Source organism: Arachis ipaensis, chromosome B06 (assembly GCF_000816755.2).
Source record: "Arachis ipaensis cultivar K30076 chromosome B06, Araip1.1, whole genome shotgun sequence".
Taxonomy (NCBI): domain Eukaryota; kingdom Viridiplantae; phylum Streptophyta; class Magnoliopsida; order Fabales; family Fabaceae; genus Arachis; species Arachis ipaensis.
The window spans coordinates 1,144,401-1,166,732 of NC_029790.2; the positions used below are offsets into that span (position 1 = coordinate 1,144,401).

At 34.5% G+C, this 22,332-nt stretch overlaps 3 protein-coding genes across 3 annotated transcripts; 2 read left to right on the forward strand and 1 right to left on the reverse strand.

Moving 5' to 3' along the window:
• LOC107647880 (ethylene-responsive transcription factor ERF098) lies at positions 4,396–5,162 on the forward strand. Its single transcript, XM_016351928.2, has one exon. The coding sequence runs from the start codon at positions 4,494–4,496 to the stop codon at positions 4,869–4,871; it is 378 nt and encodes a 125-aa protein (XP_016207414.1). The 5' UTR covers positions 4,396–4,493; the 3' UTR covers positions 4,872–5,162.
• On the forward strand, positions 8,431–9,767 carry LOC107647879 (RING-H2 finger protein ATL16-like). Its single transcript, XM_016351927.2, has one exon. It carries the CDS (start codon positions 8,526–8,528, stop codon positions 9,534–9,536), a length of 1,011 nt encoding a protein of 336 aa, XP_016207413.1. The 5' UTR covers positions 8,431–8,525; the 3' UTR covers positions 9,537–9,767.
• LOC107645261 (autophagy-related protein 9) lies at positions 10,679–17,223 on the reverse strand. Its single transcript, XM_016349251.2, has 12 exons — positions 16,844–17,223; positions 16,625–16,702; positions 15,928–15,984; positions 15,048–15,697; positions 14,636–14,956; positions 13,971–14,193; positions 13,201–13,380; positions 12,911–13,117; positions 12,718–12,795; positions 12,564–12,634; positions 12,315–12,425; positions 10,679–11,663 (listed from the first exon to the last, which is right to left on the reverse strand). Exons 4-12 carry the CDS (start codon positions 15,620–15,622, stop codon positions 10,937–10,939), a joined length of 2,493 nt encoding a protein of 830 aa, XP_016204737.1. The 5' UTR covers positions 15,623–15,697; positions 15,928–15,984; positions 16,625–16,702; positions 16,844–17,223; the 3' UTR covers positions 10,679–10,936.

Here is a 22,332-nt window from a genome sequence, read left to right on the forward strand (position 1 = left end):
TGCTATAAAGAGTGGACTTTGCCCTGAAAAGTTCCAAGAGGCCATCACAATGGCCAAACCCAAAACCTTGGCCGAGTTTCAAGAGAAATCCAAGGGTCAAATGGAGATTGAAGAGCTGCATCAAACTCGAAAATCCGATAAGAATCAAACCAATAAGGATGACGATAAAGTTCGGGACAATAAGAAACCTTTCTGGTTGACACCGCGTTACGATTCTTATACCAGTTTAACACGAAAAGGGAGAAAATCATTAAATAAATACTGAATTCGAAACTAATCAAACCTCCTCGGAAGGCTGGAACCTACCAAGATACGAAGAATGTGGACAAGACAAAGTACTGTGCTTTTCATCAGAAACACGGACACGCTACTGATGAGTGTGTTGTAGCCAAAGACTTGCTCGAGCGCTTAGCTCGACAAGGACATCTGGACAAATATATCAGCTGCCACATCCAAAAGCACAATGCACATCAATCTGACTTATCTTCTGCAGGTCAATATCTTCTCGGGATAAGGACAAAACACACACAGCTCAGCCCAATCAATCCCGAGGTGTGATTAATTGCATATCTGTGGACTTCGCTGGTGGTGGAGCATCAAGCTCTGCTCACAAACGCACTGACCGAGCTATGCTTGCTATAGAGAGCACCATCAACAATCATCAAACTTTGCCCAACTTTCCTGAAATGACGTTCCAACCGTCCAATTTCAATTCAACCGAACTCAACATAGACGACCTAGTCGTCATCTCTATTCAACTGGGAGACCTAATAGTTCGCAAAGTCTTAGCTTGTTGGACCTAGGAAGCAGCGCTAATGTTCTATTTTACTCTACATTTCAGAAAATGAAGTTGAGTGTCAACACATTGCAACTATCTCGTGACTCTGAAACACGTACTTCTGACTAGGAGGAGGCATTAATCAAACTTCACTCTCTTTTTTTGGCTTCTTCATTTAACATGTTCTCTTTAACCATTGCTAATGTCAACTTTCTTTTTAGAGCTGAATTATTCAATATCACAATCAAAACTTCTCAACTATCAGACAAAGAACTCAATAATAATAAGACTTATAACTTATCATTTAAAGTGATTTTATTATTTATCAGTTAGTTCACCATCTCTTAAAAAATACTCAAGTGTTCCGACATTGATTTACCTTCAATATACTTCATATTAACAAGTTTTCTAATTAAGAATGCTTTGTTTTGCACATTCTTTCTCTCATATAACTCCTTCAATTTCTTCTACATCTTCTTGATATTCGTTTTGGTGTCAATATATGGATACATGCTAAGATTGAGTCATTGCCTAATCAAAGCAACTACCTTCCGATTCAACTTCTTTCATTCAGCATTGAATTTAGTACCTTTGGATCTATCCCCCTCCACAGGATCCTACAAGTCCTTGCTATACAACATATCTTCCATGAGGGTCTTCCAAATTGAGTAATTTTTAGAATTCAATTTGACCATATTTAGTCCATGAGTATTTTTCTCCATTCAATCAGTACAGAAATAAACAACCAAAATTTTGATACCACTTTGTTTGAAAAATTGAGGTTCAGATAAAAATCTGTCTAATAGTGGAAGCACCAAATTTTTTTTTCACAACCTGTGCAATTAAATAAGCAACTCCAAAAATACTCCAAACAGCAAATATAATGGCAAAAATGAAATAATCAAACACCATAATTTTTATAGTGGGAAAACCCCCAAAAGAAAACAAAAATCCATGAGATCTAATCCAGTAAAATTTTTCTATCAAAATAATAGGTACACAATCAATAAGAAGCAAAATATCGTAGTTTGTTTCCAGGCTGCAGAATATCGAGCATTGATTGCAGTCACATTGAAGCTCAATGGATTGGGTTTTACTCTCCAAAGCTTTAAGATAGCGTTTGTTTTGAGGTATTGAGACAGAGACTTAGAGACTGAAACTCAGTATTATATTTGTTGGTTTAGAGACTGATACTAAAATTTCTGTCTCTGTCATCAAAATTTTAGTATTTCAGTACCTCCAAAAAGTGGGGATACAAGGAACTAAAATTTTTAGAGATAGAAACTAAAATTTTAATAACATTTTATACCTAAAATACTCTTATTTTAATTAATTAATTCCAATTTTACCCTTTGTGCAAATTAAATTAGAGTTTCATTCTTGTTTCAATTTCTGTCTCTCACTTTGCACTAAACAAAATACTAAAATTTATTTCAATCTCTATCTTTCAATCTTAGTCTTTTTGTCTCCGTCTCTCCACTAAACACTACCTAAGATACCAGTGTTAAACATGTACCATTGTATTATAACAAACAATCTGCTTTAAATGTTGTAGTTAGCCTAGTCTTTCACAAAAGAATAAAGCAATTTGAAGTCAATTGCCATGTGTGGTTCGTAACAACTACCAATTTCCACCATTCACCAAGCAGCCGATATTTTTCACCGTGAATCCGTGATGCTCTTCCTTACACCCTTTACTTGATGCCACTCTGAAAAACACAAATCTATGATTCTGAGTTTAAGTTTCTTTCTTTTTTTTTTTTTTTTCTGTTACTCTATTGTGTATTCTTTTCTTGATGTGGATAGCCCAAATCGCTTTTCACGTGAATCACACGAGAAAGTATAAAGAATCAATGGAGTTAATGGATATTTAGAGATATTCGATTTAGTAGGATATCAAATGTTTATTATCCCTTATTCGGATATTTTAGATGTTCATTTTTTAACTCATATTGGGTCAAATAAATAGCCCATTATACACATTATACAAATACTCTATTGACTCCCTAGTAAAATTCTAATCACATACAATAAAATATCTTTAGATTGGGATAATATTTTTTCACAAATTCTCAATAAAAGAGACCGGAGGATAAATATTTAGAAAAAAGTGAAAGTTTAACGGATGATAATTAATAATTTAATTTCCAAATACTTTTTAGGTAATTTGGCTATTTGTTGACATTAATTATGTTTGGGTTTCTTTAATCGATATTTAGAAGGAAAAAATATTGTTGTGTTTTTGTTAATCATTCGTCTTTTTAATAAATACTTGAGGAATAAGTACATTGCTTTTTATTCAAAATAAATATTTGTGTGATTTAATTCATAATTGTTAATTTAATTTTGTTTTGTGTATACACATATACATATCTATGCATGCCTCATTAATTTATAAGTAAATGTCATTTTCAATTTTTGATTATTTATCTAAAAATAGAATACTTTTTTATAATTCGAAAATTCTTAACTAATCCTCAACTATCCAAACGGTTTTCGTAAACGATATATATTTTCAGCATAATTAGCAAACTAATTGCTATTATTAAGTTAATAATTAATTGTAAATTTGAATGTAATTTGTTTATTAAAACAGAGTAAAAATATTATTTGTTTATTAAAATTGGTTATTAAAATTAGTTACTAATATATTTGTATATAAATATATGTGTTTTAATTTATTTTTAATATACATTTATATTACAAATTTAAATGTTATAATAATAATTTATTTTAGTGACTAATTTTAGTGTATACTTAACATAACTAAAAACAAAAAGAATAAACTCAGGATTAAGAGAATGAGATTGAAAAAAACAAAAAAGTTGGTTGGACCTTGCCAAGGAAAAGTTCATGTGAAATGAAATTTTTTTAAATTACATTATTTAGAAAAAAATTAAAAAAATATTATCGTAAACATATAAAAGAAAAAATTATTAAAAATTGTAAATTGGAGGGATATTACGAATGAGAAAAATTAATAATAGAAAAATCTTATATATATTACTTTTGTGTATTTTTTTTTGTATATTTTTTATTTTTGATAGTAAAAATAATTAATAAAAAGAAAGAGAAGATAACAAATTTATTTTTAATACCATAAAAGGGAAAAAGATCCTCTCCAATTTTTTTAACAATTGATAGAATACAGTGTGATCTCTCACCTTTGGTTTTATGAGTGAGATCAGAAATAAATAAGAGATAGAGAGCAATGAATGATTAGATTGAACACTGGATATCATCCAATTTTTTTCTCACTGAAGAAGATCTACTCTCCCGTAAAAGAATATATAAAAGATTTATATAAAAAAAATACGAATTCCATTTTTAACTGTAATAAATTGGTTTGTTGCATGCCAATGAATAATAGTTCAAATGACATAGTCTTCTCATACTCAATTAAAAAATTGTGGGTTCGAGTCTTCTATCTTTAGTAAAAAAAAAAAAAATTGGTTTGTTGCATTCCAAGATTGTGATTTATGATGGAGGTTAGGTCAACAAGAAGATACAAGAAGTTGAAAGTCAAACCGTCAGTTACGACCTTCTCCGATCCCTCTTCACCAGTCAAACTTGCACGCCTGCGATCCGAATATTATACAAATTTAGATCCTCTAAAATTTAAAATTTCACTTTAGACGATAAAGTATGAGACTTTACTAGTTTTATTCACATATAAAGATTATTATCATTCAAACTATTACTGAATCAACCATCAATGGAGGGAGAGAGACACTACAGAGGGATTCGTAGGAGGCCATGGGGCAAATTCGCTGCTGAGATTAGAGACCCAACCAGGAAAGGGACTCGTATTTGGCTTGGTACCTTTGACACTGCTGAACAAGCTGCTAGAGCCTATGATGCTGCTGCTTTCCATTTTCGTGGTCATAGAGCCATTCTCAATTTCCCAAATGACTATGTCGCTGCTTCTTCTTCCGGTTCTTCTAGAAGATCACAACAACAGCAAGAACATATGCATCAACTTGATCACTACACTACTACCACTTCTTTTGAGTTGGAATACTTTGACAATAAGTTGTTGGAAGAACTCCTTCAGGGGCAAGATGCTACTACACGCACATCCCTACCTAGCTAGAAGCTGCATTCTGTAATAAGAGATAATAGATCTCTATTTTCATTTCATTTGTTTAGATAAATTATTCTTTTATTTCTATCATATAGGGATCTACCATTCTATTTGTTCTTGGATTGATCAATGTCGAAGGTGTTCATTTTGAAAATTATTATATTTATGTTTTCCGGTCTTCTGTGTTGTTTCTTTCTTAGGTGCTCTGAATTCTGATTATTATACTTTTTTACCGGGTTTTGGATATGCCAAGCAATAAAATTATCAAATAAATCAATAAATTAAGCTTATTTCTATTTCCATACAGAACGTAAGCCTAGAAACCAACCTTACCCAGACATTCAAATTGATTTTTAACTGACGTTATTTTTAAAACAAACAAACTATTATAAAGACTATGGATACATTGTGTTGAGACAAAATTGTTAATCACATTCTAAGAGTTCCTATAGCAATTTGTCATCTAAACACTCAAACTCAAAAACTTGTTTAACAAGACTAGTAGTTGAAGATTTATTAATAGAGGACTTAGCATTAGCATTATTGCTGGTTAATGGATACTGATTTGGAAAACTGAGATGGTGGAAGCACCTCTCGTACCAAAAGCAGCAGAGTCATAGGCTCTTGCGGCCTCCTTGGCAGTGTTGAAAGTTCGTTCCAAGCCATATCCTCGCTCCATGGTTACCGGAATCTCTTATCTCTGCCGCAAACTTCCCCCATGGCCTCCTCCGTACTCCTCTTTACCCTGTTCCCTGTTTGCTTTGCTTCCTCCTTGTAGGTAATCAATTTTTTTTAGCTAATATCGGTCAACCTTTTAAAAATTATTTGTTTATTTTAAATTATATATTCTAAATTGTAAACCTTTATTTTTGAATTCTATATTATAAATCTAAATACTACAAACAACAACAACAACAAAGTCTTGTCCCACTAGATGGGATCAACTACATGAATCAAACAATGTCATTGTGCTCTGTCATGTATCATGTTTACCAAGAGACCGTTTAGATGTAGATTTCGTTTGACCACCTCATGGATGACCTTCTTAGGTCTTCCTCTACCTTTCGCCCTTTATCCATCTTCCATCTCATCCACCCTCCTGACTGGGTGTTGTATCGATCTTCTTACATGTCCAAACCACATGAGACGCGATTCAACCAACTTTTTCACAATTGGTGCTACTCCAACTCTTTTCCTTATATCTTCGTTCCTTATTTTATTCAATTACATACGATCACTCACCCATCTCAATATCTTTATCTCTGCTACACTCAACTTATGTTCGTACTCCCTTTTTCGTTCCATATTTTATACAATCGCGTATGACCACTTATCCATCTCAACATCTTCATCTCTGCCACACTCAACTTATATTCGTGCTCCCCTTTGGCCGCCCAACACTCCGTACCATAAAACATAGCCGATCTTATAGCGGTGCGATAGAATTTACCTTTAAGTTTTAAAGACACTTTTTTTGTCACATATAAAACCAGATGCACTTCGCCATTTGACCAACCTGCTTGGATCATATGATTTACATCCTGTTCAATCTCTCTATTATCCTGTATGATGCACCCAAAATACTTAAAACTTTTAACTTCTCGTAGAATGTTTTCTCCAATCTTCATCTTTATATTAGAGTTTTCCATTCTCAGACTGAACTTACATTCTATATATTCCGTCTTGCTATGGCTTATGCGCAGACCATACACTTCTAGAGCTTCTCTTCATAAGTCTAACTTCTTATTTAGGTCTTCTCTTGATTCTTCCATAAGGACGATATCATCGGCAAAAAACATGCACCATGGCACAGGTTTTTGGATGTGCTTTGTGAGTACTTCCAAAACTAATGTGAAAATGTATGGATTTAAAGATGATCCCTGGTGTAATTCTATACCAATAGAAAATTCCTCTGTCACACCACCTTGAGTCTTCACACTAGTTGTGGTCCCATCATACATGTCTTTAATTGCACGAATATATGCAATCTTTACTCTCCTCTTTTCTAAAACCTTCCATAAGACCTCCCTTGACACCCTATCATACGTTTTTTTCAAATCAATAAACACCATATGTAGATCACTTTTATTACTACGATACCTCTCCATCATCCTTCTTAATAGGTATATCGCTTTAGTGGTAGATCTGTCTGGCATAAATCCAAATTGGTTCTCTGTTACTTGTGTCTCTTTTCTCAACCTCCGTTCTATCACCCTTTCCCAAAACTTCATGGTATGACTCATGAGCTTGATCCCTCTATAGTTTTCGCAACTTTGTATATCTCCCTTATTCTTGTAAATAGGTACCAAGGTGCTCTTTCTCCACTCATCAGGCATCTTCTTTGATCTTAAAATCTCATTAAAAAGCTTGGTTAACCAGTTGATGCCTTTTTCTACAAGGCCCTTCCAAACCTCAATCGGGATATTATCAGGTCCTACTGTCCTGCCATTTTTTATCTGCTTTAGAGCATCTTTTACCTCCAAGTCTCGAATCCTTTGATAGTAGTCAAAGTTTTGATCTTCTTCCCTTGTGCATAACCGACCAAGGCTCGGTTAAATAACTCGTAGAAGTAGTTCTTCCACCTTTCATTAATCTTCTCCTCTTGAGCCAACACCTCTTCATCCTTATCCTTTATGCACTTAACATGATCCAAATCTCTCGTTCTTCTTTTACGGCTCTTTGCGATTCTATATATACCTTTTTCTCCTTCTTTCATGTCCAAAGATTAGTAGAGACCCTCATATGCTCTTGTTCTTTCTTCACTTACAGCCACGTTTATCTCTTTCTTAGCCGCCTTATATTTTTCCTAGTTATCTGCGTTGCGGCATAAAGACCACTCTTTAAAGCACTTCCTTTTTATCTTTATCTTTTCTTGTACACTCGCATTCCACCACCAGGACTCCTTATCTTTTGGTCCTATTCCTTTAGATTCACCAAAACTTTCTTTTGCTGTTCTTCTAATAACTTCTGTCATCTCCCTCCACATCTCTTCTGCGCTTCCATTCCCATCCCACTTTACCTCTTCTCCTACCCGTCTTAGGAAGTTTCTTTGTTCCTCACCTTTCATCCGCCACCACCTCGTCCTTGGGTTCTTCGTATGATGTCTTTTCCTCAACTTTTGCTCAACGCAAAAATCCATGACGAGCACCCTATGTTGTGTTGTTAAACTCTCTCCTGGGATAATTTTACAATTAACGCAAAATTTTCGGTTGACTCTCCTCAACAAAAAGAAGTCGATTTGAGAGCTTGTCATGCCACTCTTATAAGTTATAAGATGATCATCTCTCTTTTTAAAACATGTATTTGCAATGAGAAGACCAATGGTTGAGGAAAAATCCAAAATAGTTTTACCCTCGACATTGATCACCCCGAAACCATGGCCTCCGTGAATACTCTCATACACAGTCACTTTTTTCCCAACATAACCATTTAAATCTCCTCCTATTATAAATCTAAATACTATATTTTATAAATCTAATACTAAATCAAATTACTAACCCTCAAGCTTTTCTCTTATCTAATACTCAATCAAACACCGTGCTTTGTAGTAGTATAGGTAGCTTAATCATAAAGTCAAACACATGTGCACGTTCCTTACAATTTTATAACTAATAACGACTCCTTTGCATTCTGTCCAAGATAAGAAAGATCTGGTGCCTCTGTATGCTCATATCTCATATGGCATTGAACCACAACCACACTCACTTTGAAGAATATCAACATCAACCTTCATCAGATTCTTCTCTACTCATATTTGTTATTGTCCTGCCTCTCATACCGCCCACACTTTTCATACTCATTACCTACTTATCTTTTGTTACAAAATGCTGCTCAAATTGCCACCATGTTAACCCTCTAAGATGGATCTCCTTCCTGCGGATGCATCCGCATCCACACGATGAAGATCCCTTCATAGCATTCTCTCCAAGGATCCTCAACCTTGGCTTAGATGAATCTTCCATCCAAGAAATCCCAGCATTTCAATTCACAAAAGATTTTCAAAGCATCTCTGCCTGTGTGGTTTGTTTGACAGAGTTTCAAGAAAGGGAAATGCTCAAAGTTCTTCCAAATTGCAACCATGCATTTCACTTGGATTGCATTCATATTTGGCTTCAAACCAATGCAAATTGCCCTCTCTGCAGAACAAGTATCTCCGGCAACACGCAGCTTCCAACTGACCGTATCATAGCCCCCAGTTCTTCCCCTCAGGACTCTCACTTGCTCTCTAACATGGCAAGTGATGAAGATTTTGTGGTCATTGAAGTTGGAGCAGAACATGAAGGAATTACAACACTGCCACAGATGCAGCAACAAGTGATGAATAATGACTCAGGGGAAAGCATAGCACACAGTAGGAGTTACTCTAGCTTTGCAAGGAAGAAACCATGGAAGTGCCACCATGTTTCAATAATGGGAGATGAGTGCATTGATGTTGGAAAGAAAGATGATCAATTCTCTTCTCTTCAGCCTATTAGAAGATCCTTTTCAATGGATTCTGCAAATGATAGACAAGTTTACTTAGATGTTCAAGCCATTATTCATCAAAATAGGCATAATCAGAATCATGCTAGTGCCAGTGAAGATTGTAATAGCAGAACCAGAAGATCATTCTTTCCATTCCGTTATTGCCGTGGATCCAAAAGTGCAATCATTCCTCTGGAAAATGAGGTTTAATGTAACATAACATTTCCTTTTTCCAAAAAAAAAAAAAAAATCTTTACCATTTTATCTTTCTGTTTTCTGAATTTCCAGTCCTTAATAGTGACAAAAATGGACATGGGCACATGTTAAGTATTTGCAGAGTTTTAGAATTAAGGTCATGTCTTTCTCTGCTTATCTAAGTTCTAATTCTGCAACACAAGCATTTGTAAGAGAAATGTATATAAAAATCATACATTATCAGTATTTTTTTAAAAATAATTTCTTGAAATGATAGTTAGTGATAAAGTGAGTGCCACAATACGATTATAGTTGAAAAAAAGTAACATTGCTTTTAGTGTCATTGCTTAGATCACAAACGAAAGGAAATGATTAGTTGCAGCATCCATTATGTTCATGATATTGTCCTTTCCTTGAGTGTCTTATGGGTCCTAGAGAATGCAGAGAGCTGTGTTGCACTTGGAGAAGCCTAAATCATAAGATGGGTTGTAGGACCCATACAATGAGGAGCCATAAGTAGCAGCAGCATGAGAAAACCACACCCTCTTGGGAAATTATCACCCCAAAGTTCGTTTTTATTTTTATTTGTTTTTTTAGTTCATCAGTCACATGGAGGACACTGAGCAAGTACAATGCAAAGTGCAAACAGAGCAATAAGTATTGTTTTGCTTTTTTCTATACCAATTTGGTGTTCCTGTTCCTCAGTTTCTCATGCTTAGACATCACTTTTACTGGACCACTTGTATGTGGTATGAAAATATATCAGAAAGGACATATCAGAAGGTGAAAACTTAGGTGAAGTCGACTTCATATGAAGTTGATATCTAAGAACTGTTAGATGAAAATTTAGTCAAATCATCTAAAGGCTCTCAGATATCTACTTCACATAAAGTCGACTGCACCTGAGTTTCCACCATATCAGAAAATATATCATATTCTAAAGTAGATCTTTTTTCAGTTGTCACACTCCTTCCTCAGACATTAGCTTATTCTGTTATAAGAAGCAACATAAATTTACTTGTATAACTAATTTTACCCTGCACAATTTTTAACTGGTTTTTAAAGATGGTAAAACAGACCACCTCTCATTCTAGTTGTCACTTTTTGTTTTAATAGAACAAATAACCATGAAAATGATATGAGTTGACAAATTTAGAGACCGGACAACATAAAACATTTCCTTTTTCTCTCTAATTTTTTTAATGGTTCTTACACCTGGAAGTAGAAGGCATTTCCAGACCCCTTGCAACCATCCTTAATGACCTTCCAACATTAAGCCAAGGCTCAGTAAACACAAATGGATTTATATACAGCAAAGAATCAAATGTCAATACAAGTAAAATTAGATGGGACAATCATGCCTTGGGAATTCAAGCAAGAAACTCCCCTAAGAAATAAATGTGGGGCAAAATTCATCACTCAAAGCTAGAAGATCTGGAATTTACAGTGGGTGATTCTGGAGGTCTGCTATAAACATTATCAAAATGAAGATTAAATTCTCCTGCCTCTAAGTCATCTGAGCAAGCTTCTCTAGATAACCAATGGTGGTTTTGCCAGTACAAGCAATGTTCTTGATCTTGATCCTCTGCTCCTCGGTTAGAAAACTCTTCACAATGACTATATTCTGTTCGGTGATTGAAATCCGGAGGCTCAAAAAAGCTTGTTTGAACTTGTCCACCTTGCAGCCGACATTTATCCCACCAATGACTCTGGGCATTTGGGAACAGTTCATTTGAATTTTCATCCTTAATAAGGCTTTCCCTGAAGATTGGAGTCGACGCAGCGCGATCCTCACAACACTCATGTGAGTATTCTTCGTATGCAGGCTCAGTTACTCCGAAAGGTTCTGATGGAACATCTTCGAGAGCCGCATCACAAGGTTGAGATGTATAGTACCAGTCAATCAGGTAGGGATGATTCTTTTGGTTGGCAGTTTCAAGAATACTGTTTGGCACTTCCCAGGATATGAACTGGTTTCTTTCTCCATCGCCTCCCACATTCGGACGACCCCTCCATTGTGGACAGGAAAATGCATGTCCGCTTCTGTATCCTGATAACCTCTGCTCTCTGAAGCTTCTAACATTTCGCAAAAACTGCTTCCCTAGAACATTCGGGTCCCATGAAGGGTAACTACTCTGAAAACTGTAATGACAACACAAGTTAAACAAATCTAAAAGTCCTAGTGGCAAAGTTCAAAATTATCATTATTTTCCTTTGATTAATTACATGATTACCATTTATATGAAAGAGCCATTCATAGAACGAGAGAAAAATAACATGGAGATTGAAAGTATTCGAGCTGATAATTACTGGTTTATGCCTCTTCAGTTTGTATTTTTTTTTCTTCAGTATTTTCTATTTTTAGAATTTTGTGCGAGAAAAAAAAGTAAGTGAAAACAGATAATAGGATTTTATTGTTTTAACTATTTTCTTTCTTTATTCACAAAATTGTAAAATCTGAAAATGAAAATGCAAACCAAACAAACTCATCCAAAAAGAAAAGAAAATGGTGTTATCTAATAGTTTGCTGGTCAAAATATCTCTGATTTCCCCAACAATATCCTTGTTATTATAGCTTAGAAAATATGCATGGTTTCAACATAATCACAACAGTAAAAGAAATAATTTTTTAAGCCAAAAATAGATTAATAGGTAACTGACTATTCTTTCTTGGAGCAAAGGATTTCAGACAATTAACTACTTATCTGATATATGTTGAAACAATATTTGATGAAGTAGCAATGTAATCAATTATTAATACTGTGACTAAAACAAGCTCCTCTAAGACCATACCTCAACAATGATTTCTCCATCTTCCCCTGTGAGCTCCTTCGATTACGTGGCGCATTGTGTGGGGAACCATAACGGCTGTTTCCATGCTCTTGAAAATCAAAGGTGCTAAAACTGTGACAACATCTCGGGTACAACCCATTAATTAAGACATTAAAACTGAGGACCAAAATAAAAAATTTCGTAAATGAATACACAGGAGAAGAGGAATGCAAATTGAAAATGATGAAAACCAAAAATTTGCTCACCAACCTGCAAACATGACCAACACCTTCAACATTTACGGTAAAATCAGAAATGAACTGCAATATATCATCAACCCGCTGCAAAAGAGAGAAAAATGAAAGAGTTAATACATTATACCATACGGAGTATAAATAACATTATATCCAAGTACAGCAATGACCTTTGGAACAACAAACAGAAGTAAATATGGTGTGAGGAAAATCGAGGCCATCTCCTCAAGTAGCATCATTCCAGTGTACTGCACCACATAAAAATATAGGAGGACCAGAAGTAATATTCAAGAGTAAGCTAACAAGTAAACGTTGGGTATAGCTTAATGAGAATGCATTAAACAAACATATCCGGTATAGTACCTGGAATAAGGTTTCAAACTCGATGCGAACCATTTCAGTATTTTCTTTGCCACGCCATCTTTTTGGCATATAATGTGTATACTGAACCACCATAGACATGGTTCCCTCAGGGTCTAAGACCAACAGCTCAGTTGTAATTGCAGCCCGGCTGATGGCAGTTATAGTTCCAAAAACAGCGGCATACCAAAACAGATTCCGGCCAAATATCTGTAATGAGTTTTTGTTAAAAATAAACTAATGACTGTCATGACATGCTAAATAACATTGTCAAAACTAAACAGATATCATACATGGCCCTCGAGCAGAGACTCCTCAAGAAAAGCTATGATGATCAGAATTGCAGCAAAGCCACCCGATACAAAAGAGATGAATTTTGCAATGATAGATATGATAGGTGAAGGAAATTGCTTGATATATTCAGACGCATGCAAGACACCGCTATAAATTCGATGTTTGAAGAGATGCTCCACCTGAGACACAAGTTATTGATGAGATTTACTATAAAAGTAAAATAACATATGATTATGTTAACTATTATAACTAGGTAAATTACTTTAAAGCTATAAATAGTTAACACCACTTTCAAGCAATTAATACCTTTAGATTAAAATAAAACTACGAGAGAGAAAGCACATATAGAACATAAAACTTAATCTCCAAAAACTTTCAAAATATCGCATACAAGTTACTTACTAAGTTAATAACTATCTAATGATATATATGTTCTCTTCAAATAGCTTATATAAAAAAAAGTTTAATAGTTATGTTAAATAACGTGGAATTCGTTGAACTCAAATAAATTCAAAACCTATTCTTTTTATTTTATTTTATTATAAAAAAAAGTGGAAGGACATGCCAGCTAACATCATTTCCAGTTTAACTAATGTGATTAAGTTGACAAGTGGTAATTCATTAACTGCTATTTGAACACAGGGAATACACGACATACATATATAGACATTCATGACCTCCACCATAAACTTTAGCTTTCAGAAGAACTGATCTTTCACATGGAAAAGAGTCATGATAGAAGGGAAATCAAGAAAAATAATAGTGATACCTCATTGAATTCCCTAAATATCCACCTTGACAAATTTGACCATCTCCGAGATGATGCCGTGCTTGGATGGTTATAAAGTTGTTCAGCATGCCTCAGAAAGAGATATACCAACATGAATATGATAAGAAATGGAGAAAGTAAAAGCATTGCAAAGCCAACTACCATAAGCCTTTTCTGTAATGCATTTGGATTTGACACAAAATCCCTTTTCACACAAAAGTTCCTGCAACGAAATTTGCATTCAAACAATAACATATCAATGAAAAAGGTTCAGCATATGAACATTCTAACAAATACCAATTAATCATCACATATGTACATCTAAGTGCATTCATCAGGAAACAAAGCAAAAATACAACAATAAATCCCGACTTTCACTATGAAGTTCAAGTATAACAGGTAGAATAACATGAAATGTGTCCCTGAAGAGTAACAAAATACTTAAACATGATATCAATTGTAACATTCTAATAAGTGCCATCCTGCATCTAAATTGTCATTGCATCATTCAACCAACAAATCATTTACCCAAAATGGTCTAAAGAGAAAAATAGTGGATAAACCAAAGATGATGAAAATTCACCAAATTATCCACAAAGTTATATGATCAAACAACAACAGACTCATTTTTTGGATAAAAGGTAATTGTATAATCTCTAACATACCGATCAAACATGCTTTGCAAGATGCACCAATTCAAAGTCCACTCAAGGGTCTTAGTTAGTGTTAGACGATAATGGGTTCCATTAGGACTATATGCCACTGTAGGACCAGCACCTGGAACCCATTGAGAAATGGGGAAGGCAAGCACACCCTTGTTTAGCATCCCAATTAAGTAGTTCTCCTTCCGCATCAATCTCATTACCATGTCATGGGCAGACAGATTCTTTACAACACAAAGATGTTTAGAACTTTGTACCCTAACAACTTTTTCAATAATAGTAGCCCAGGACATTGTTTGTATTTCATTGTCTGTAACATGGAGACTGCACGAGAACAATAGTGGAAAAAGCACATAAGCAATGGAGAATTAACCATTTGATTCAACGCATTTAATTTCTTATCATTCATATTTACCTATTGTAATAAAACTCTCGGATTTCCAAAGTATCCTTTAGCTGGGCAAAGAATCTCAAGAAGCAAAATATCCAATACATGGAAAATATTCCTAAGTATCCAACTATAATAGCTTTCGTAAGAGTCATTGGGGTTAATGGGTGTTCATGAAGAGCTTCTTTAGCAAGATCACAGGGCTTAATTCCAGACTCAACCGCATCCATCCCACACTTTGCATTGCGGAGCCCATTCCAATCAACATATAGTAGAAAAAATCCCGAAAAACATATGGTGAAACCCAGGCTAAGAAGTTCACCAATCCATTTTATAATGATGCACCAAATCCCTTTCTCACAGTAGTAGCTGTAAAGCCTTTCGAAGAAGAGATCTAAATCAGCAATAGGTTCTGCATTTAGGCTCTCACCATGAAGAAGTCCGGAAGGGCTCTCACTGTCAGGACTTGGGACCCTTCTATAATCAGACAATTCAACCTCTAGTGGAATATTTTGAAGTAAATCTGTTGCCAGAGATGATTCCCCTTGATCTTTGCATTTGAATATACTAAAAACATCGGGACCCCTTGGCCTTCTAAACATTGTTCACACACTTAACAGTAGGCATGAACATCCATGCAGTCCATACCCGAAAGACAAAATGATTACAACAAGACTCTACAAACACAACAGGATCCAAATTAGAATATTCAAAGGAAAACAGAGATATAACAATACATTAAATGGTTGAAACAGGTTCCTATTTGCAGAACAAGCAAAAAAAAATAAAAATAAAAAATCATGAATCAGTAGCTTGATACTGCCAAGACAATTATGTTAATGGGATGTGCTTAAAGTTGGCAACACACAAATAGAAAGAGCTTATTAACAGAGAATGGACTACATACCTGATCATGATCTATCTGAGCATCAACACTGAAATTCCAAAAAAATTGATGGAAACACTGCATGTAAAGTATCATTCTAACATGTCAGCATAGCAGATATTCCAAGCACATAACAAAATTAAGTCGATAGAAGAAAACCTCCTAAAGTTATACTAAGAATCAATATCAATTGTGCAGAACGTTGGTAACACATTGGGCCATTCTTTCTCTTCTATGTAATTCTTTTTCAATAATTTCATGTCAATTCAACTTTCAAGTACAATACACTTTTTGAAGGATAATAATTCACTGTTTACAACTGATTTCATTGGCATCAATTATTGGTATCCTAAATTCCTAACTCTTAGCTCCACGGCATTTCATTATAGTCTGCCAAAACAAAGAAAATTTCAATATTTTTTTCTGTCCCTTCTAACATCACATCCAAATATACTCATAACTTTAATCACAATGTGAGACTAAATTAACAAATCATGTCAAATTGCCAATCACAATTATACATAAAATACAATCTCGCACAAAAACTTCAGCAAATGGGATGCTTTATTCTCGTTCACCATAATCTCTCGATTTTCGACTTTTTTGCCTACTAAATGTGCAATTACTTTCACCATCCTTATTCATTAAGGGTCCATGTAAATTATTTTGCACTAAACAGCACCTCTCAATTATAAAACATCTGTGTAAAAGCAATGACCTTGAAGCTGGGGCACCAACAACTTTAGCAGGGGTAGCAACATACTACATCAATATTCAACTGAACAGAATTCTGAAACTGAGACACAGTAGTAACACACTGAATTTATTTACTTGTAAGTAAAATACCAATCTTGGCAACAATAAGCAAATTTGATGAAACCAAAACACCACAAATGAATAAATAAATAAGAACAAAAAAGATGGAAAGAAACGTTACCTGAATTGAGCAGAGAAGATGGGAAGTGGGTTGATGAGGAAGCAGTAACGTGGGAAGCGAGTTAAGTCAATGGAATTTGATGGAGAAAAAGTGAAAGATGAAGTCTTTAGTAGAGAATGAGAAAAGTTCGGAGAAGAAAGCAAAAAAGTAGGAACAAGAACGAGGCTAAGATTAACAACACAAGGGTTGCGTAGAGGAAGATGAAATTAAGAGAAAGTAGCTGTAGACTTGTAGTAGAAAAAGTATACTTAATCAACTAGACGGCTACGTTTGGAGGAGAGATTGAAATAGGAAGACAGACTAAAAAAAGTTTGGGAAAAGAAAAATTAGTTCTTGGATTTTTCATTCGTAAATAAATTTATTTTTCAAACATTGGAAAATACAAATTCGTTCCTCACTATTTAAAATGCATGATGGATAGATTTTGGTGTTAGGGGGAACTTCACCGATATGGTGTAAATCAGTAAATGTATAAAGCTTGAAGGATATTTAGGAACAAATTTATTCTTGGCTGAAAAAGGGTTGATTTTGCTTATGTGCCCTAAGTCTTTAAATTGAACCCTAAACCCTACACAAAATCCGATCTGATCCATAAACACCCTTAATTTAACCTAATCGTCATTGTCATTGTAGTTTCTGAGAGCTTAAGAGTGGTATTGTGCAGTGTTTTATGGTCAGTGAAGGAGCTTCATCCAGCACACGACGAATTTCACTGCTATCCACCATTAAATGCGTGGAAATTGAAGAGGAGAAAGACGAGATTGCTCCAATGTGTAAATGTGGAGTGTATGCTATATTGTACAAATCGAGGACGGCGATGAACTCTAACAGATTGTTCTTTGGATGCCCATTCTTTAAGGTAAGTTGGTGATTTTGTTTTATTGATTTTAATTATACGGATTTTCTTCATAAGATTTTTGTTCTGAGGATCATGCAGTTGAACAATTCCAGTTATTGCAAGTTCTTCTTATGGCTGGATGACCATGTTGTAACAATAGGAGGCAAAGACAAACTCATGACTAAAAATGAGGTTGATGATCTGAAAGTGTATCTTGGAAAGAAAATAGTAGAACAGAGACTAACTGATTTGAAGAAGAAGTTGTTGCATATAGAAAGCAAGAAAAATATTAATGTGTATTGGTTTGTTGTTGTAGTATTTAGTGTGTAATTTTGGCTTCCATTATTGCCAATATTCGTTGAAAAGTTTATTAGTAAGTCAAAAAAAGTGTTGTAATAAGGTTTGGGATTAGTTACCATGAGTAGTTGTATCTTTTTCAGACAAAAGTAATGTATTAAAACGATGTTATATCCAGCAAAGTGATGAAAAATGTGTATGAAGCTATTGAACTAAGTAAGTTAATGGCATAACCTTCATACATATGATTAAATAAGTCGAAGTATATATTAATCTCTTGAAAGAGATGTCAATGTCATAAAAGAAGTATAAATATGTAGTTTGCCAAAATAAAGCACAACTGAAGTATGCGAGTTATACAATCACATTGTTTCCAAAAAGAGTTGTTTGCTAAATTTCTACACTGATAGTGTTAACTGCTAGGCTTGTTGAGTCATGGAGTAGGGATGAACTTGAACGACCACCGAGTTGCTTTGCCTGCTGATGTCAAAGTTTGTGGAGAGGCCCCTGACGTAGTTGGTTGATGTGGAGAGGGTGGATGCTGTTCAGGCTGGGTAGGTGGTCCAAATAGAGAGGGTTTTTTTTGTCACGTGTTTTCTTCTTATGGATTGCTTAGGTCTAAACGGCTTAGGAGTTGGCCGTGATAAAGACCGGGCTGTAGATCTAAATAGTGCTTGTGCAGGCCTTGAGCAGGCCCATTCTTTTTTACATTAGATTTTGTATTCTGAAACACACGTCTTGCTTGTTTTTTTGGTTATTTCTTGGGTTGAGTTGTTGTCTTAGAGGAATCAGGTACTTGTTTTCTCTTTTCTTTGACGGCCACAGTCCTACTGACACCATCTTCACCACTCTCACTGTTACTTTCATAACCGGGAGGTGGAGGTGCATACAACTTATCCTCCGCACTCTCATAACTATCATGATCAGACGACGAGTGATCCAATTTCTCTACTTCAATTCGAACGACATCTTCCTCTACCTTAGCATTTTTCTTACCAGCACCCTCTGCAAGCTCAGGATCATCAATAGGATAATCGAAAAAAATATAAAACTCATTAGTGTCTTTGTTCATCTTACCTTGCTGTATCTAGTTGATTCCTGCATCTCCCTTCAGTACATGCAGCCCTGACTCTATATCCTTACTCTTTGGATCATACTAGTATGCCTCCTTGTATGCTTGATATCCCAGTCCTTTGAACAATGTTATTAAATCACCAAAATTTACAAAATTCAAGTCCATTGGTGGGAAACCTCTTAACTTTATCATGTAGATAAACCAACTACCAACAGGAACCCTTGAAAAGTAGCCCCTATGATGAAAAACAAGAACAACAAAAACATCATCCATTTGTAATATTGTTCATCACAAAAGATCCAAATAGTTAATACCGAACCAAACTTATCTACCAGGATTAGCCCTAAATATTATTAAATCAGCACTTATCTAAACCCTAAACCCTACATAACCCATCTTCCATGTCCCTTACTAATTACATTACCCAAAAATCCCCTCACGACATGCATAACAAATAATGTTAGAAAGCACAATACAATAAGTTTTCGAAATAAAGGTACTTACCAGTATATATGACACCCTCAACTACACCAACGAAGCTTCAGTGGTGCTACTTTACATGAAAACGACAACACAGAAAAGATCAATCATTGTATTTTTTGGAGGAAAAAGATCACAGATATGTGTGCTATGGCATTAAGTAATTGTGTGGAATTCATATGGCCTTCTTCAGAATTACATTTAAACACAGGAACTACACTCAATGTTCTAAAATGGTTGCATTTTAAGCGATAGGGACCTATTTGTCCCAAACCTTCTTCACAACGGACACCCAAAGCTTCCTCAACAATACCGTATCGACACATAGGCACATAACACGCCAAATAAGCGCCACATAAGCTGTCTCTATTACGTTTGAGGGAGCACTTTGCACGAGAGGACCCATCTGTCATGCGTTTTGAATGGTGAGGGGCGAATTTTTATTTTTCAATTTTCAGGGACGAATTTGTCCACAAATTAAAAGTTCAGAAACTAATTTGTCCTTTTTCTAAAAAAAATTATATTGTATTTGGTGTAAAGTATATAGAATTAAATTATGATTTAGTATTCTGTTTGATTTTAAGATAAATATGGAGACTGAAATAAATAAAAATTTTTAAATACTTTTATGCAGATTTTTCGCAATTTTTGGTTGGTTCAATATTATTATCTGAAAGCAAAACTGACTCTTCTTTTGTGAGTAACAATTTTTTATTGTGCACCAAAGACTCGTCTTTTGGACAAATAAAGAAAGAACTTGAAATGAAAAGTAAAATTAAAGTACTTGAAATGGAAAAACACAGAAAACAAGGTAACTAACTTTAAAATTAGGAAAACAATAAAATGTCTTTAATATAGTCGAAGGACTTTGAATTTCATATACAATGCAAAAATTTTTAGGAAACGAAAAAGTTACAAAGAAATATAAAAAAAAAAAGTAAAGACATGGAAAGAATCCTATAAAAAAGAAAGCTCTTGGCAGACTCATAAAGTCACTCAGGATGTGAGTATGCGAGAGTGTTTTCTGAAACTGAATTCCAATCTTTGTTCTTTCCAAGCCTTGTCTATTTATAGAATAGTTCGACCAATCCTGTATTTCTAGATGTCATCTTTAAACATATGTAAAATAATTGTTCTCATCAAATGCAGGCTCGAGTAACTGTCACTTCTGCATAACTGATCTTCGATCTTGATACTTTGACCCATTAGCCTCAACCTATAAGAACTCTGTACAAGTCAACACTTTCGACGTCGACTTCCTTCTTTTCAACTCGACCATTTAATTATTCTTTAACCATTTAATCGATCTATTTGGTCAAGAAATATTTGACCAACAAATACTTTTATTAATTAAAAAATAAAAACTAATAAAAAAAGAAAGTTTTAATTAATAAAAATTAAATTCTTGCTCTATGCAAAAGAGGAGTAAAGACAACAATACTTTTTTTTGAACTACTTGTTGCTGCATCTTCACAATCGCTACCTATCATGCATGCTACTGCCTCTACTCAACCACCTTCCAAGTTGCTACTTTAGATTCTCAGGCTCCAACCTCCCAGCCTCTCCTACTTGTCGCGGCTGCAGATTCTCAACAACCACCTAAAGCATCTTTTCAAGCTTTATCAAAGACAAAGGTGTTTGGTGTGAGAAAGAGTGGGCGGCTCAAGTTAGGAGTGAGGAAGCCAACAGGACAACCAAATATACAAATAGACCTAACGGAAGACGGATGCATCATTACATCTAGAGTTAGAGTTATTAGAATTGCTATTAAATAGTATATGTTGTGATGAATTGTGTAGGATTTATTGTTAATGTTGTGTCTCTGTGGCCAATATTTATTATGTGGGTAGGACCACTATTTTGATATTTTGTTATAAGTTTGGACCACTTTTAATTGTTATACTTCTTGAACCTTTATTTTGGATTAGGTATGTGGTATAATATATGACTATTTATTTTGTGATATATTGTGGACATATGGTATAAAGGAACACTTATTTAATGAACTTCTAGGTATGTGGCATGTTATATGGCCACTTATTTTCTGCAATTTGTGGACATATAGTGTGACTTTAAATATTGACTCTAAAATTTTCATCAACTGTGTTTTATTGTTATACACTGATACGGAATTTTATGATCTGCATAACTATTGACAAGTGCACCGGATCGCATCAAGTAATACCACGGTGAGTGGGTTATCGTTTCCACGAATATTAAGGAATTGAGCAAGCAATGATTGATTTAGTATTCTAGTCAAACAATTCACAAATTCATGATAAACAATTGATAATAGAAACATGAAATGTAAATGACTTGAGCAATAAGTAAATGAAAGCAATAAATGACTTGAAAATAAAGAACATAAATGTAAATTGTTGAGAATTTAAATTGCTAGAATGTAAATACTGAAAAAGTAAATTACAAGAAGAGTAAATTGTAAGAATGTAAAGGAAGAAAAGTAAATGAACATTAATTGAAAGCAATTAATAAAGAAAAGGAATAAGAGAATAAGGAGAAGATCATTGGGGTACAGAGATATTGAATTCTCTGAATCAATTGGTGTTCATTTCAATCTTCAATCATACAATCATTGATCTCTTGGCAAATCATAAGCGATTGAATTCCAATTCCTTGGTAATTCAATATCTCTTAACTTGATCAATTGCCAATTCCTTGATCTAATTGTCCATGAGAAGAGATGAAGATTGGTCTCTGATTTAGAGCTACACAATTTCATGGATCAAGATATGGGTTGATTAAATGTCACGTACCAATCCCAATCCCAAATTCACAATA

Coding starts and splice junctions, on each gene's coding strand:
- LOC107647880 (XM_016351928.2), top strand. CDS start 4,494: ATGGAGGGAGAGAGACACTACAGAGGGATTCGTAGGAGGCCATGGGGC.
- LOC107647879 (XM_016351927.2), top strand. CDS start 8,526: ATGCTCATATCTCATATGGCATTGAACCACAACCACACTCACTTTGAA.
- LOC107645261 (XM_016349251.2), bottom strand. CDS start 15,622: ATGTTTAGAAGGCCAAGGGGTCCCGATGTTTTTAGTATATTCAAATGC. Junction 13,118..13,200: donor AGTCTCTGCTCGAGGGCCAT/GTATGATATCTG, acceptor AACTCATTACAG/ATATTTGGCCGGAATCTGTT. Junction 11,664..12,314: donor ATGGAGAAATCATTGTTGAG/GTATGGTCTTAG, acceptor TTGTCATTACAG/TTTTCAGAGTAGTTACCCTT.